Source organism: Sprattus sprattus (genome assembly GCF_963457725.1).
Source record: "Sprattus sprattus genome assembly, chromosome: 10".
In the NCBI taxonomy this organism is placed as follows: domain Eukaryota; kingdom Metazoa; phylum Chordata; class Actinopteri; order Clupeiformes; family Clupeidae; genus Sprattus; species Sprattus sprattus.
Genome location: NC_137908.1, coordinates 9401896 through 9417955, shown reverse-complemented (window position 1 = coordinate 9417955; position 16060 = coordinate 9401896). Strand labels below are relative to the sequence as shown.

General features: G+C 41.2%; 2 protein-coding genes across 2 annotated transcripts; both read right to left on the bottom strand.

The window, feature by feature from the left end:
- Positions 1–6733: 6733 nt before the first annotated feature.
- On the bottom strand, positions 6734–7696 carry LOC308371774 (odorant receptor 131-2-like; the record flags this gene model as incomplete). Its single annotated transcript, XM_080846763.1, has 1 exon — positions 6734–7696. One exon carries the CDS (start codon positions 7694–7696, stop codon positions 6734–6736), a length of 963 nt encoding a protein of 320 aa, XP_080702889.1.
- Positions 7697–12018: 4322 nt separating this feature from the next.
- On the bottom strand, positions 12019–12981 carry LOC308371773 (odorant receptor 131-2-like; the record flags this gene model as incomplete). Its single annotated transcript, XM_080846762.1, has 1 exon — positions 12019–12981. One exon carries the CDS (start codon positions 12979–12981, stop codon positions 12019–12021), a length of 963 nt encoding a protein of 320 aa, XP_080702888.1.
- Between the last annotated feature and the right edge of the window lie 3079 nt (positions 12982–16060).

The following is a 16060-nucleotide window of genomic DNA, read 5'->3' as shown; positions in this document are numbered from 1 at the left end:
ACAAGAGGGCTGTCTTACTGATCTCAAACTTGATGATGATTAATATCAACGGCCCCCCTACACTTCCATGTTCGATCCTCAAAAGTATACGAGGACCTGGTTAAAGAGACACCGTGCTGCCTCTTCTATGCGTTCAAGGCAATGCGGTGTGAAAACCCCTAGTTTAATGCGACAGAGGTCAAGGATGATTTTTTTTGGACTATTTAAGATCCCTTATGCTATATATTCCCTCAAAATGGTCTCTGTCATGGTTTTCATAATGTTTAGGGGGGAATCGTCAGTAGCAATCTATAACACAATTATATGCTTATCGTTCATACACTTTAGAAACTATTAAAAAGCAGATTAAATAATAATTAAAAAAAAAATCATATACAGATATGCAATGATGATTGCTGGGTAATATGTATGTTGTTCGCCAATGTCAACTCTCTATTTGATCATGTGACAAGACGATACGATATAGCTAGTTTTGGCTGGACCTGAGTTGAGCCATCTAGTATGTGCATATGAGGCTATTTCTGGTGTGAAAGACACAACCATCAGCACCAAACACCATCCTATAAAATCTTCTCAGAGGAAATCAATAACACAAAAAGACAATTCATCAATATACCACTAAAACGAGGTGATTGGACTAGGCGCCGACAGTGACATTGAATATTATGTGTAAATATGCAGAGAAGGCTGGTGTCAATCTAAACAACCATGTTGTAACATTCTAGTCTAACGATAGGAATCAAACTTGTGCAAAGGCTAAGCAGTGGTTAACACTGAGATCAGTTTGTGCAAAATACAAGCCAATCAACACTTCAATCCATTGTGCAAACATGCAAACAACTCCACACTGCAATCGTACGTGCTAAAAACACAAAAAGCGGGCAGCCAGTGAAAAGTCTAGCAGACACTTTATCACCTAATTGATCACCACTCGCTACTCTACCGGAGAGACGGGCTCAAAGGCCAATCACAGTTCAGTATTGCTTAAGCCCAACCCAGTCTAGCCAACCGAAATCCAGGAAGGGAGTTCGAGTGACGGATGCTGTCCCGTATGCAAGCAGCTCCGCCCAGGCTGAGGGACGAGGAAGCAACAATCAGCATCAACAATATCTCAGATCACAGCCCATTCACTCGGTAGCAACGTTTGATGTGTTTACTTTCCTTAGAACGAGGAAGTAGCGTTCGAAGATAAATCTTGAGTCGCTGCTGGCTGCTTCCTCCGGAGCTAGAGAGGTGCAGGAGGAATACACAGTCACAGTCACAGTTATGTTTGTTCACACACGCGTAAGGCAATAGCGGGGCTACTTTCCTTTATGGTGTACAGTTGTGTGCGTTGAACAAATCTCGTGGCTGATCGCTCTGGGTTCCGAGAAGAGCAGCTGACTCCAGATCTCGTCTCCGCACGTAGTCTGTCGTCGTCCGTAGCCCGGTGCGAGCGCCGAGATGACATCTCAGTTAGTTCTTATGTGGTGACCCAGCCAATCCCGTATGTTGGTAATCAGCCCGCAAATAGGGAACACCTGTGGAGGGATGTTTCACAAGCACAACACAAACAAATACACAGATAGGGATGGGTTGTCCCGCCCCCAAACATATGTTGAATGTGAGACATTTGCCCCGTTACAAATGCACATTCTATCAGCCAATCAAGAAGAACAAGGCTTCTTTCTTCAAGCACAAGCAGGCAGCCAGCAGAGGAGAAAGTGCTTAAAGATGATTGTCCCTTGTTCTCCCGGCTCTTCACATCCTGCCAGAACAGACAGTGTGACTTGCAAGAATTCTTCAAGTATGAGAACCAGTCAGCACCTGCATCTCTCAGTGACAATGGCAGGCATCGTATGTGCCAGAAGTCACAGCCAACTGAAACTCTTCAGGCACTGGTGACATTGCCTGACAGCAAACCAGAGGGACACACTATCATTATTGATGGATCAGCGCTCATCAATTCCCTGCCTCCATGCAGCCCAAAGACTTTCGATTACAATGCAAAAGAAGACATCCTTCCAAAAGTGGAATCCTTTGGCACCAAATTCAAGCGGTCATCTTTGATGCGTACAAGATGTCTAGTCTGAAATCTGAACCCAGGTCAAAAAGAGGTCAGGGGATCAGAAGAAGAGTGACTGGAACCAGCAGGACCCCAATAAACTGGAGAAGCTTTCCGCAGGATGACGACAACGAAAAACTGAGCTCTTCCACTTTCTCGCAGAGTCATCAGCAACAAAAACAAATCCCTCGATGCTGTGGCCACATGTTATGAAGAAGCTGATACCTGTATATTTGTACAAGGAAAATATGCAACTGCAGCAAGGGTAGCAAGCCAAGTCGCTGGAGAACTTTTTTGTCGTCATGTATGACAGATCAAGTGCAGCCACCGGTGTTGAGGAGGCAAGGCTGAATCTCTTTGCCCGTAAGCAGAGGTCCTATGATGCGATCCCACCAACCAGTGCAGCCCTCATGGAACAAGCAAAACGTGCTAATTACCAGGCTGGTATCATATGGGGTCAAGCAACGGTAACAAATCCAGAAGTCGTCAGTCCTGCCGACTTGGGATGGAATCGGAAGGGAGACATATGGCAGATCTGTTGGACAATGCTTCCACCTATTGCAGCCAGCTGCCAGGAACTGACCCAGTGTTCCTGCAAGAAAGGCTGCAACCGGAGATGCAAATAATTTCGTTCAGGGCTCGCCTGCACTGCACACTGCAGCTGTGTATGTCAGCTGTAGTGATACAGCAGTGAAAGTTAGTGCCAGTGTGTGGGCCACTGTAATAGTTTGCTTTGGAAGGACGATTTTTACGGTATTAGGGGGTTTTAAATATTATTTTCAATTTAGTTTCGGTCCAGAATAACATGATCCAAATGCTAAATAGCTTTAATTAGTTTTAATTAATGTTTATATTGTGTAAATAAAGTATTAGTAGTATTATGTGATGTGTTATGTTGTGATTTTATATGAAGTGTCCATTTTCTACCATTTACAGTATTATAATGCTAGTGAAAGTAAACAAATTAGATTCAGCATGCAAAAAAAACATAGACATCGACACCATAATCATTCATATCCATCAAGGACATGCATATCTTTGAGCAAAACCATTTTCGGCAGACGCATTCGGCGTCTATCTTGAAAAATGGCCGCCATCTTGGATTTTTTTAATGGCACCAGCCATGGAGGTAACTCAATGCGTGTACTTGTTTTTAGCTAAGATTACGCTTACGCAATTACTTGTGGCTATAGGATGCACTAAAGAGGAATGTCTCAATTTGAATATAGGTACAGTGTCTGCATCTTGGTAGCTAAAGGCTCTGCCTACTATTGTGGTTTTTGATATTCTTGGAATTACGAGGAGGCCAGCACTCTGGGAACGGAGCAGCCTTAGAGGGCAGTAGGGGACAACTAATTCCTTGAGGTAGTTTGGAGCCAGGTCGTTTAGGGCTTTGTATGTAAGCAGGAGTACTTTGAAATCAATTCAACTTTTGACAGGGAGCCAATGCAGATAGGCGAGTACAGGTGAGATGTGTTCGTATCTTTTAGTTCTGGTGAGTACACGGGCAGCAGCGTTCTGCATAAGTTTGAGGCTCTTTATTGAGTTGATGCTGCATCCGGCCGGAGAGCATTACAGTAATCGAGTCGGGAAGTAATAAATGCATGGATTAGCTTTTCTGCATCTTTGAGGGATAGGACCTTTCTCATTTTGGCAATATTGCATAAATAAATAAATTATTTGAGATCTGTTGTATGTGTGAGTCAAGTAGAAGGTCATGGTTGATAGGTACACCAAGGTTTTTGATGCTAGTGTTGGGTGTTGGGAAGCCATCGAGTGTGTGTAGATGGCTAGATAGTGTCGTTCTCAATTGATCAGGGCCTACAAGCATAACCTCAGTTTTATCAGAGTTGAGGAGCAGTAAGTTGTTAGCCATCCAAGATTTTACATCTTGCAGGCAAGCTTATATCTTGGGTAGATGTACAATTTTTTTTTACTAGTTTTTCAAGTATTTTTGACAAGAAAGGGAGGTTAGATATGGGTCTATAGTTAGCTAGAGTATCAGGATCAAGCTTTGTTTTGTTGAGAAAGGGTTTGATCACTGCTATTTTGAATGATTGTGGGACGTATCCTGAAATTAGTGAATTATTCATTACATTGAGTAATGTCTCACTTAATAAGGGAAGTGCATGTTTAAGTAGTTTTGTGGGGATAGGGTCTAGTAGGCACGTCGATGATTTAGATGAGAGGATCAGGGAGTTTAGTTCAGGGATGTCAGTGGGTGTGAAGAATTAAAGGAGAGCACCCGGTTGAGGGGGTGATGCCATAGCGCATTTTGGAAGGAATGTAGGGTCACAGAGGGGGAGGAGACTATGAATTTGTTCTCTTATTGTTAAGATTTTATTGTTGAAAAAGGTCATGAAATCATTACCGCTAAAGATTATGGGAACAGAATGTTCGATTGTATTGTGTTTTTTTTAGTTAGCCTAGAAGTAGAATTAAATAGAAACCTTGGGTTGTTTTTATTAATATCAATCAATGAAGAATAGCAAGCCGATTTCGCCTCAGAGAGTTCTCGTTTATAGCTGAGAATACTATCCTTCCACGCCAGGAGGAATACCACAAGTTTGGTGGAGTACCATTTTTTTTTCTAGTTTTCCTGGGGTTTGTTTAAGTGCACAAGTCTGATCAGTGTACCATGGGGCCAGTTTTTCAGTTTTCGTATTCTCTTTTTTAGTGGCGCAACAGCGTCAAGGGTTGAGTGGAGCACATTTATGACGCCTTCAGTTAGTAGTCGATATGAGGTGGGGGTGTGCGTATGCTATTTACTTTGCCAGTGGTAGATGTGGCGAGGGCGACGGGTAGTTTTTTTTTTTTTTTTTTTTTTTACTTTTTTTTACTTAAAATGTAATAATCATTTCCCTCAATTGAATTCAGAAATTAAGCAGGCCAATTTAAATCAGTCTGTATTGGCCTGCTAGGGTAAAAATTAAATCATTAGGCCTGGCATGAGCAAGCAGGTAAATGCAATCCCTACAACTAAATATAACGCATCCTAGACTCTTACCGACAGTTCACTAAAGGTCTGACACCTCTCGTTGGGGGGTTAAGGGTCAAGGGTTACAAGTGAATCAAATGACATCAACAGGTGAGCTGCACCTAATGGTGCACAGATTCCCAACATGTTCGCACACAAGGCACAGTATTTTAGACTGTACTAAATAAACAAGAAAATCACATCAAACCGTTGCCAAACTCAGCAGCCTGAATTAAATAAAGAAAACATAATAATAATACAATTGTTTTCTGACTTGAAAAGTAAAGTAGGCTAAACAAAAATGCAAACAGAATGATTGAGGCGGTAATGCAACAACCACTTCAGCTCCCTCTCCTATAGCATCCTAATACATCCATAAGCAAGATGCTCCACACAAATCATGCTCCACACAACCCAGTGAATATATACACATATTTATACAAAGAGATCATAAAAAGCAGTTAAAAAAAATAGCTCTACATTCAAACCATTAGGGTGTACTGTTTGATGCGTAAAGAACCAGTAGGCCTCCCGCTGAAGGAGACAGCGCTCTCTGTCACCACCCAAGGTTTAAGAGCCTTAGTTGTGCATTTGCTCTGGTTAGTCCTAGCTCCGCTCTCCGTATTGTCATGACTCATATGGGAACCTTCTTGTGGTTGAATTGTAATCTCAACTACCTAAATATAACCACTTGATATACACGCCTCAATAAATCGGAAAAAACTTCCACTGTTGGTTCAATTTTGCAGACTTGATGTGCCCATCCCAGACCCTGATGTTGTGACTGGTTTAGACAAAACTTTAACTTTATACTCAAGCATCATTGTCATGTTTTGATGTGAAGCTACGCAAATTGCAGTGTCAAAAATCATGTAACATGGACTGCAAATGAACACAACAGAGAAGCTCAATCTTTCAATTAAACCTAGCAGCAGTTGCAATAAGGAACACAAGCTGGATCAAAATGTTCTCACAAGAAAAACTGTTAAGGCAGGTGGAGACAATTAAAAGCCCAAATGAGTGTAGAGAAAAGATGAATACGTGGCTACAGCCAAGTTAGTAACACTGAAGGGGCCAGAATGACCAGTAACTCCAGGTACAAACTGAATAAAGCTTAAAGCAACAGTATGCAGTTATTTACTACTTTTGTGTTATCTTCAAATTCATTTTGATGGTATATGGTCAGGTCAAAGACAGATAAACACACCTGTCGTTACTAACCGCCCAGCCTTTGCACTTTGAAGTTCTCTGGTACGGGTCAGATGTACAGCACGCCACTGACAGGTATAGGTGTATCACCAAAACACAGCAGTTGCTAGCAAGCTTTTTTCAACCCAAATTGTGGTTTGTGTGTTGGGGTTTGCCAGGTTTTTGTACACCTTTAGGAAGCTCCCTAGTTTCAGACGAAAAGTCCTTACTGCTGCTGTAAGGTTCCAAACTACTGCCTTTATTAGCAGGCTGTGATTGATTGTTATGTTGAGAACATATGAACGTTATGTATTGTAAGTTGATAATATAATGCTTTAACACATCCGAAAGACTGCGAGAAAAACAGACATGCTGTTTCTAGATGAGTTTTCATAATAAAGCCTCTTAAGTTGTGCATTTATTTCTGAAACATTTTAACACATAACAACATTATTCAAAATGCAATATAATACACAAAGAATAATGAGCACAAAAATATTAATTTAGCTTCATGACATGTAACTTTAACCCTTTAATGAACACACTGTCTTGCTAGAACATTTCAGCCTCCTCCTCTTCAGTCCGCCTTTCAAAAGGGTGACTTTGCAGGAGTAGTACTGTGACATGTGTTTGGCAAATTTCTGATCCCTTACACTATAGATAAGAGGACTGATCAACCTTGGAGTAATGTTTGTGATCAGGTAATTTAGGAATGTTATTTTCGAGCGATGGATTGGGAAAAAACTGATTAAAACAAGATCAAGTAAAGGAGTGATATAAGACAACATACAGAGAAGCAGCTGAGCTCTGTGTAATAAAATTGTGTTCTGCGCCTTTTTGGCTGAAGCAGTGTCCCCTTTCGCTGCTCTGGCAGTTCGTACAATCATAATGTAGGTCAACATCAGCGTCAGCCACACGAATGAAAAATAAAGGACTTGAACCACCAGCATTTTTTCTTTATGGTATCGAGTGTTGTATAAGTTAGGGGGGAAACAAAAAATTCCCTTTGAGAAAAAGCCTAAAGGCCGAGTGGCAAGGACAATGATAACATCAGTTACTGCAGGTACAAAGCCGACTCCCCAGGTGAAAACAAGGATTATATAGGTCCTGCGTACTGTGCAGATCTGGGCATGATGGAGAGGTTTGCAGATGGCAATATAACGCTCAATAGCCATACCTGCCAAGATAATTGGTGTGTTCTTGTGTGTGGTTGAACCTGTCACAACCAAAGTGCAACACATGACGGCATTAAAATTTCGATAGACGTAAGTCAAAACATACAATGTCACAGAAACACAAATCAGGATCATATCGTTCACTACTAGATTCATGTACAGAATGTATCTTGAGTCACTGTGAAAAACAGAGTTCTTGCAGAAAGTCAAAACTATGATCCCATTGATGCAGCTGATGACTATACCCAGGATAACAATGATAAGGTTTTTCACCAAAGCCTCCTGAAAGGCATCTCTGTTAGTGAAATTCATCACAACGTGCCTCTCCTGTGGTACAGAAAATAACAGCAATATCAGCTCATTAATAATATTTTACAAACAGGATTTCATATGAAAAAGATTAGGAATTATGAAATGAACAGAGGAAGGCTTACCTTGTCAACCCAAACAAAGACAAGAGTAGGGCTTCTGTCTGGTCGATTAATATAGACCAAGTGTGAGAGTGTAAGCGCCTTGTGGTTGGCTAAAGACAACAGAACTAATGTGGGCGTTTATAATTATTGTTCTCTGACACTGTGCCATGGGAAAATGTGGGAGAATATGTCATCAACAATGTATTTGTTTAATTCTTAGTGCTGAGTGCATTTCTATTGTCTTCCAGGCAATACAAATAGAGTTGAGAAAATAGTTTGTTACACAAAAAAAACATGATATTGTTTTGCATTTTTATTAAGACATAGAGTGTGTTCCATGTCGACCACTTGAGCCCTTCGAGCCCCGACTTTCAGGGGTTAGGGGGCCACACTGACAAAATCAGCAGAATGCAGGGCACTGAAAATGCCCGTATCATACCCTGAATTCGGTCGATTTATGTAGGGTTATTTGATGGTCACTACTCGCCCCAAAACGGCTACGTACGGAACAGGAGGAGTCAAAGCTAGCTTTTCATTTTATAACGAAAACAATGGCGGACATGATGGTTAGCGGTGGCTAAGGTGGCAGAGGCTGTAGATCACCAGGCTACAGACCGTAAATGTAGTAATTAAACAACTGTACTGATATTAAATGTACTACTAACATGCCATTATCAAATTAAAGCCAGTGACATCAGTATTTTGGTTGATTTCACGATGTATAGGCTACCGACAGTTAGCATACCAAGCTAGGTAGCATTACCATTCGAATTGCATGGCAGATATGCTAAGCTATCGGGCTATTCCCCCACCCAGTGCCTGTGGCTAGTCCGAAAAAAGGTGCATCTAAATAAACGACAGATGGCTATGTCAGTCATTGGACAGTGTTAAACAACTGTACTGATATTAAATGTACTACTAACATTAAAGCCAGTGACATCAGTGTTTTGGTTGATTTCACGATGTATAGGCTACCGGCAGTTAGCATACCAAGTTAGGTAGCATTACCATTAGAATTGCATGGCAGTTATGCAAGATAGCTGGCTATTTAGTTTTCCCGGGAATCGCGAGCAGATTTGCGTCCGTCACTTCCACCAGGTGCTTCTATTTGATAAAGCACCCCCTGAGCGATGAGGAGTGCACTGTAGATGTCAGGGCCCTGTACTTCAGGTCCCTGTATTACAGGGGTTAGTGCAAAGTGTAGGGTTGGAACACACTCATAGTGTCACGTATAAGTGAATGTTTTTTTATTCACTATTATCAAACCTATTTTGTTATATGAATTTGAATTTCTGCTCTGGACTTCAACAGAAGATCCAGATCCCTTTTTGACTGAATCAATCATCTTCTGTCTTTCCTCTGAAAACCCCAAAAGTACTTGTTCATGATCTAAATAATATAGTTTAGATTCAAGTTCTACAATGCTATTCAATCTGGGCTTGTTGAGACGAGAAGAAAAGAGTATGGATACGTTTCATACACCCTTTAACAGCATTCCATAATATGTGTGGATCTACTGGGTTCCCTTCATTACCAAAGAGGGCACATGTCACTCTGCTTCTCATTGAGCTCCACTGGCTGCCGGTAGCTGCTCGCAGTTCAAGTCACTTATGCTTGCCTGCAGAGTGCTTGCTGGTTCTGCTCCCACCTACCTAAATTGTCTGGTTAGGGACATTGTTACACCCAGGAGGCACCTTGGCTTTACTTGCACTTAAAGCAGCACAACGGATCAATAGCTATTCGCTAAAGGTATGCTAGCAGCTAAAACTACTTACTCAACGACTGTCCTAACACAGTCAAACATCAAGCAAGTGCAACACAAGACAAAGCAAGACGGCAAATAAGCTACTTACTAGATCGGCAGAAAGTAAACAATTCAGGGCGGCAGGCTGCGGCAGGCAAAACTACAGAACGCAGTTATATGCCTATGGACCCTCGTATGGCAATGGCACGGAGGCAATTCTCCATATTAAAAGTGATTGTAGCGGCCCAATTTTTTCAAGCTGTTATTTTAAGATTAAACTGCTTATCCAAACCCTAATCCTGAAGTATAATTGTTGCATAATGGGGCTTTAAGCAGTGACAGTCCCGCAATTCTTTTATTTCTATGTCGTTTTCTATTTCTTAAAAAAAAAGAGAAAAAAAGCAGTATTTATTGTTACAACAGGTTTTATTGATCTTAGCTTGACTGTTCTCTCCCTTGTACGTCGCTTTGGACAAAAGCGTCTGCTAAATGACTAAATGTAAACCAATTCAATTGTATTTATAAAGGGCCATAACAATACAATTGTCTCCAGGCGCTTTACAGAGCCCAGAGCCTGAACCCCCTTAGTGCAAGCACAATGGCAACAGTGGCAAGAAAAAAACTCCCTGTTAGGCAGGAAGAAACCTTAAGCAGAACCACGGCACATAAAGGGGGACCCATCTGCTTGAGGTCAGCCGGGTGGAGATAGGAAGGGGGGAAGGGAAAGGGTTGTGTGGCAGAAGAGGAAGGGAAACAACAGGGGTTGTACACAGCCAGCAATTTCTAGATGTATGCAATATACAAACAGACATCCGGTGGTAAATACATGATACAGGCAAGACCAGTTTAGTGGGTATACACTGTACTCATAGGGTTACTGTTACAGGGGTAAGGGATGTAGGGACAGGGAAACATAGCATAGAGTATGGGGTAGAGTAAGTGTACGGCGGTGGCGGTGGGTGCAATTGGCCGAGGGTTTCTACAGGTAGACCAAGTGGAGAGACTACAGCAGCATCCCATGGTGGAGATATAGATCTAGATTAGGAGGGAAAGAAAAAGAACAGAGTGAGTGGGTAGAGTTTGGCTGTCCATATGCGTAGATGAGGAGTGGGGGGGTGAGGAGCAATGTATCCACTTCCATCAGCAATTGGAACCTGCTATAAGGGAGAGAGACATTTTTTGTGAGACTTCAATTTCAGAAACAGATAAGGAGATATCTTTAGGTAGTAGATTTAACAGTAGGCAATATGGCGATTTTATCAGAATTATTACAGGCAGGGGCGTTTCTAGGATTCAAAGAAAGGGGGGGGGCTAAGCCCCAAGGGGAGTGGCATGTTTGCGCACGCAAAGCGTGCAGCAATTTTTTAGGGGGCCATTTGGGGCCGCGGATATCCATAGTTTCAGACAGTTCATAGATTTGTTCAATCAGAGAGAGGGATTTTGCTGTACAGTTTTGCTTGCATTCAGTTTATGATAACACAAGAGACAGAATTTCAGGCTCATAGTGAAATTTGACAACATAAATATAAACTTTTTTTCAAATAAAGAGAAATAATGTTTACTTGTTTTATAATGAGCAGAAGGAATAAGTTTTGATCAACATTTACATCTATTTTGTTGTCAGTGTAGTTTTTACGTAGGCTACCAGTGATATTGTTTGCTCATTTGGACACTCTATGCATCCCATGGTGTAGATCTAGATTAGGAGGGGAAGAAAAAGAACAGAGTGAGTGGGTAATTACAAAGATGAAGACGTAGGCTAAAGCCAAGTTAATAACACTGAAGGGGCCAGAATGACCAGTAACTCCAGGTACAAACTAAATATAGCTTAAAGCAACAGTATGCAGTTATTTACCACTTTTGAGGTATATTTTATGGGCAGCTTGTTTTGGTGTTATCTTCAAATTAATTTTGATGGTATATGGTCATGTCAAGGACAGATAAACACACCTGTCGTTACTAACCGCCCAGCCTTTGCACTATGAAGTTCTCTGGTATGGGTCAGATGCACAGCAGGCCTTCCACAGGTATAGGTGTATCACCTAAACACAGCAGTTGCTAGCAAGCTTTTTTCAACCCAAATTGTGGTTTGTGTGTTGGGGTTTGCCAGGGTTTTGCACACCTTTAGGAAGCTCCCTAGTTTCAGACGAAAAGTCCTCACTGCGGCTGTAAGGTTCCAAACTACTACAGCCTTTATTAGCAGGCTGTCATTGATTGTTATGTTGAGAACATATGAACGTTATGTATTGTAAGTTGAGAATATAATGCTATAACACATCCATAAGACGGCTAGAAAAACAGACATGCTGTTTCTAGACGCGTTTTCATAATAAAGCCTCTTAAGTTGATACTTGATACTTAAGTTGTGCTTTTATTTCTGAAACATTTAAACACATTACAACATTATTCAAAATGCAATATAATAAACAACGAATGATGAACACAAAAATATGCATTTCGTTTCATGACATGTAACTTTAACCCTTAAATGAACACACCCTCTTGCTAGAACATTTCAGCCTCCTCCTCTTCAGTCCGCCGTTAAAAAGGGTGACTTTGCAGGAGTAGTACTGTGACATGTGTTTGGCAAATTTCTGATCCCTAACACTATAGATAAGAGGACTGAGCAACCTTGGAGTAATGTTTGTGATCAGGTAATTTAGGAATGTTATTTTTGAGCGATGGATTGGGAAAAACGTGATTAAAACAATATCAAGATAAGGAGTGATATAGGACAACATACAGAGAAGCAGCTGAGCTCCGTGTAATAAAATGGTGTTCTGCGCCTTTTTGGCTGAAGCAGTGTCCCCTTTTGCTGCTCTGGCAGTTCGAAATATCATAATGTAGGTATACATCAGCGTCAGCCATACGAATGACAAAAAAAGAACTTGGTCCACCATCATTTTTTCTTTATGGTAACGAGTACTGTATATGATGGGGGGGAAACAAAAAGTTCCCTTTGAAAAAAAGCCTAAATGCCGAGTGGCAAGGACAATAATAACATCAGCTAGTGCAGGTACAAAGCCGACTCCCCAGGTGAGAGCAATGATAATGTAAGTCTTACGTACTGTGCAGATCTGAGCATGACGGAGAGGTTTGCAGATGGCAATATAACGCTCAATAGCCATACCTGCCAAGATTATTGGTGTGTTCTTGTGTGTAGTTGCAGCTGTCACAATCAAAATACAACACATGGAGGCATTAACAATTGGATAGGCATAAGTCAAAACAAACATTATCACAGTAACACAAATCATGATCATATCGTTCACTACTAGATTCATGTACAGAATATATCTTGAGTCACTGTGAAAAACAAAGTTCTTGCAGAAAGTCAAAACTATGATCCCATTGATGCAGATGATGACAATTCCCAGGATAACAATGATAAGGTTTTTCACCAAAGCCTCCTGAAAGTCATCTCTGTTAGTGAAATTCATCACGTGCCTCTCCTGTGGTACAGAAAATAACAGCAATATCAGCTCATTAATAATATTTTACAAACAGGATTTCATATGAAAAAGATTAGGAATTATGAAATGAACAGAGGAAGGCTTACCTTGTCAACCCAAACAAAGACAAGAGTAGGGCTTCTGTCTAGTCGATTAATATAGACCAAGTGTGAGAGTGTAAGCGCCTTGTGGTTGGCTAAAGACAACAGAACTAATGTGGGCGTTTATAATTATTGTTCTCTGACACTGTGCCATGGGAAAATGTGGGAGAATATGTCATCAACAATGTATTTGTTTAATTCTTAGTGCTGAGTGCATTTCTATTGTCTTCCAGGCAATACAAATAGAGTTGAGAAAATAGTTTGTTACACAAAAAAAACATGATATTGTTTTGCATTTTTATTAAGACATAGTTATTAAGACATAGAGTGTGTTCCATGTCGACCACTTGAGCCCTTCGAGCCCCGACTTTCAGGGGTTAGGGGGCCACACTGACAAAATCAGCAGAATGCAGGGCACTGAAAATGCCCGTATCATACCCTGAATTCGGTCGATTTATGTAGGGTTATTTGATGGTCACTACTCGCCCCAAAACGGCTACGTACGGAACAGGAGGAGCCAAAGCTAGCTTTTCATTTTATAACGAAAACAATGGCGGACATGATGGTTAGCGGTGGCTAAGGTGGCAGAGGCTGTAGATCACCAGGCTACAGACCGTAAATGTAGTAATTAAACAACTGTACTGATATTAAATGTACTACTAACATGCCATCATCAAATTAAAGCCAGTGACATCAGTATTTTGGTTGATTTCACGATGTATAGGCTACCGACAGTTAGCATACCAAGCTAGGTAGCATTACCATTCGAATTGCATGGCAGATATGCTAAGCTATCGGGCTATTCCCCCACCCAGTGCCTGTGGCTAGTCCGAAAAAAGGTGCATCTAAATAAACGACAGATGGCTATGTCAGTCATTGGACAGTGTTAAACAACTGTACTGATATTAAATGTACTACTAACATTAAAGCCAGTGACATCAGTGTTTTGGTTGATTTCACGATGTATAGGCTACCGGCAGTTAGCATACCAAGTTAGGTAGCATTACCATTAGAATTGCATGGCAGTTATGCAAGATAGCTGGGAATCGCGAGCAGATTTGCGTCCATCACTTCCACCAGGTGCTTCTATTTGATAAAGCACCCCCTGAGCGATGAGGAGTGCACTGTAGATGTCAGGGCCCTGTACTTCAGGTCCCTGTATTACAGGGGTTAGTGCAAAGTGTAGGGTTGGAACACACTCATAGTGTCACGTATAAGTGAATGTTTTTTTATTCACTATTATCAAACCTATTTTGTTATATGAATTTGAATTTCTGCTCTGGACTTCAACAGAAGATCCAGATCCCTTTTTGACTGAATCAATCATCTTCTGTCTTTCCTCTGAAAACCCCAAAGTACTTGTTGATGATCTAAATAATATAGTTTAGATTCAAGTTCTACAATGCTATTCAATCTGGGCTTGTTGAGACGAGAAGAAAAGAGTATGGATACGTTTCATACACCCTTTAACAGCATTCCATAATATGTGTGGATCTACTGGGTTCCCTTCATTACCAAAGAGGGCACATGTCACTCTGCTTCTCATTGAGCTCCACTGGCTGCCGGTAGCTGCTCGCAGTTCAAGTCACTTATGCTTGCCTGCAGAGTGCTTGCTGGTTCTGCTCCCACCTACCTAAATTGTCTGGTTAGGGACATTGTTACACCCAGGAGGCACCTTGGCTTTACTTGCACTTAAAGCAGCACAACGGATCAATAGCTATTCGCTAAAGGTATGCTAGCAGCTAAAACTACTTACTCAACGACTGTCCTAACACAGTCAAACATCAAGCAAGTGCAACACAAGACAAAGCAAGACGGCAAATAAGCTACTTACTAGATCGGCAGAAAGTAAACAAGTCAGGGCGGCAGGCTGCGGCAGGCAAAACTACAGAACGCAGTTATATGCCTATGGACCCTCGTATGGCAATGGCACGGAGGCAATTCTCCATATTAAAAGTGATTGTAGCGGCCCAATTTTTTTAAGCTGTTATTTTAAGGTTAAACTGCTTATCCAAACCCTAATCCTGAAGTATAATTGTTGCATAATGGGGCTTTAAGCAGTGACAGTCCCGCAATTCTTTTATTTCTATGTCGTTTTCTATTTCTTAAAAAAAAAGAAAAAAAAAGCAGTATTTATTGTTACAACAGGTTTTATTGATCTTAGCTTGACTGTTCTCTCCCTTGTACGTCGCTTTGGACAAAAGCATCTGCTAAATGACTAAATGTAAACCAATTCAATTGTATTTATAAAGGGCCATAACAATACAATTGTCTCCAGGCGCTTTACAGAGCCCAGAGCCTGAACCCCCTTAGTGCAAGCACAATGGCAACAGTGGCAAGAAAAAAACTCCCTGTTAGGCAGGAAGAAACCTTAAGCAGAACCACGGCACATAAAGGGGGACCCATCTGCTTGAGGTCAGCCGGGTGGAGATAGGAAGGGGGGAAGGGAAAGGGTTGTGTGGCAGAAGAGGAAGGGAAACAACAGGGGTTGTACACAGCCAGCAATTTCTAGATGTACGCAATATACAAACAGACATCCGGTGGTAAATACATGATACAGGCAAGACCAGTTTAGTGGGTATACACTGTACTCCAGTGGTGGTCCGTCAGGACCTTCAAGGCCTTCTCTGCTGGCCTAAACATCATCAGAAAATAAATGTAATAAAATAAATAATATTTTCTTTTCATAAATATGTATTAAATTATTCCCCATAGTCCATTATCTTCATTTCATAGCTTCCAGCGTTGTTAATTTACGTTAGAGCTTTCATCCAATCATATTTCAGCTATCATGTGTTGCCACGCTCCGAGAAACCTTCCCCGAGAACAGAAATCTTTCCTGAGGCCTTCAGAATTCACATTGAAGGCCCGTGTACATCTGATTGGTTATCACAACTGGCTGTTTCAGTTCATTTAAGTTGAATGAACTGAAACAGACAGTTGTGACAACCAATCAGATTTCGAGT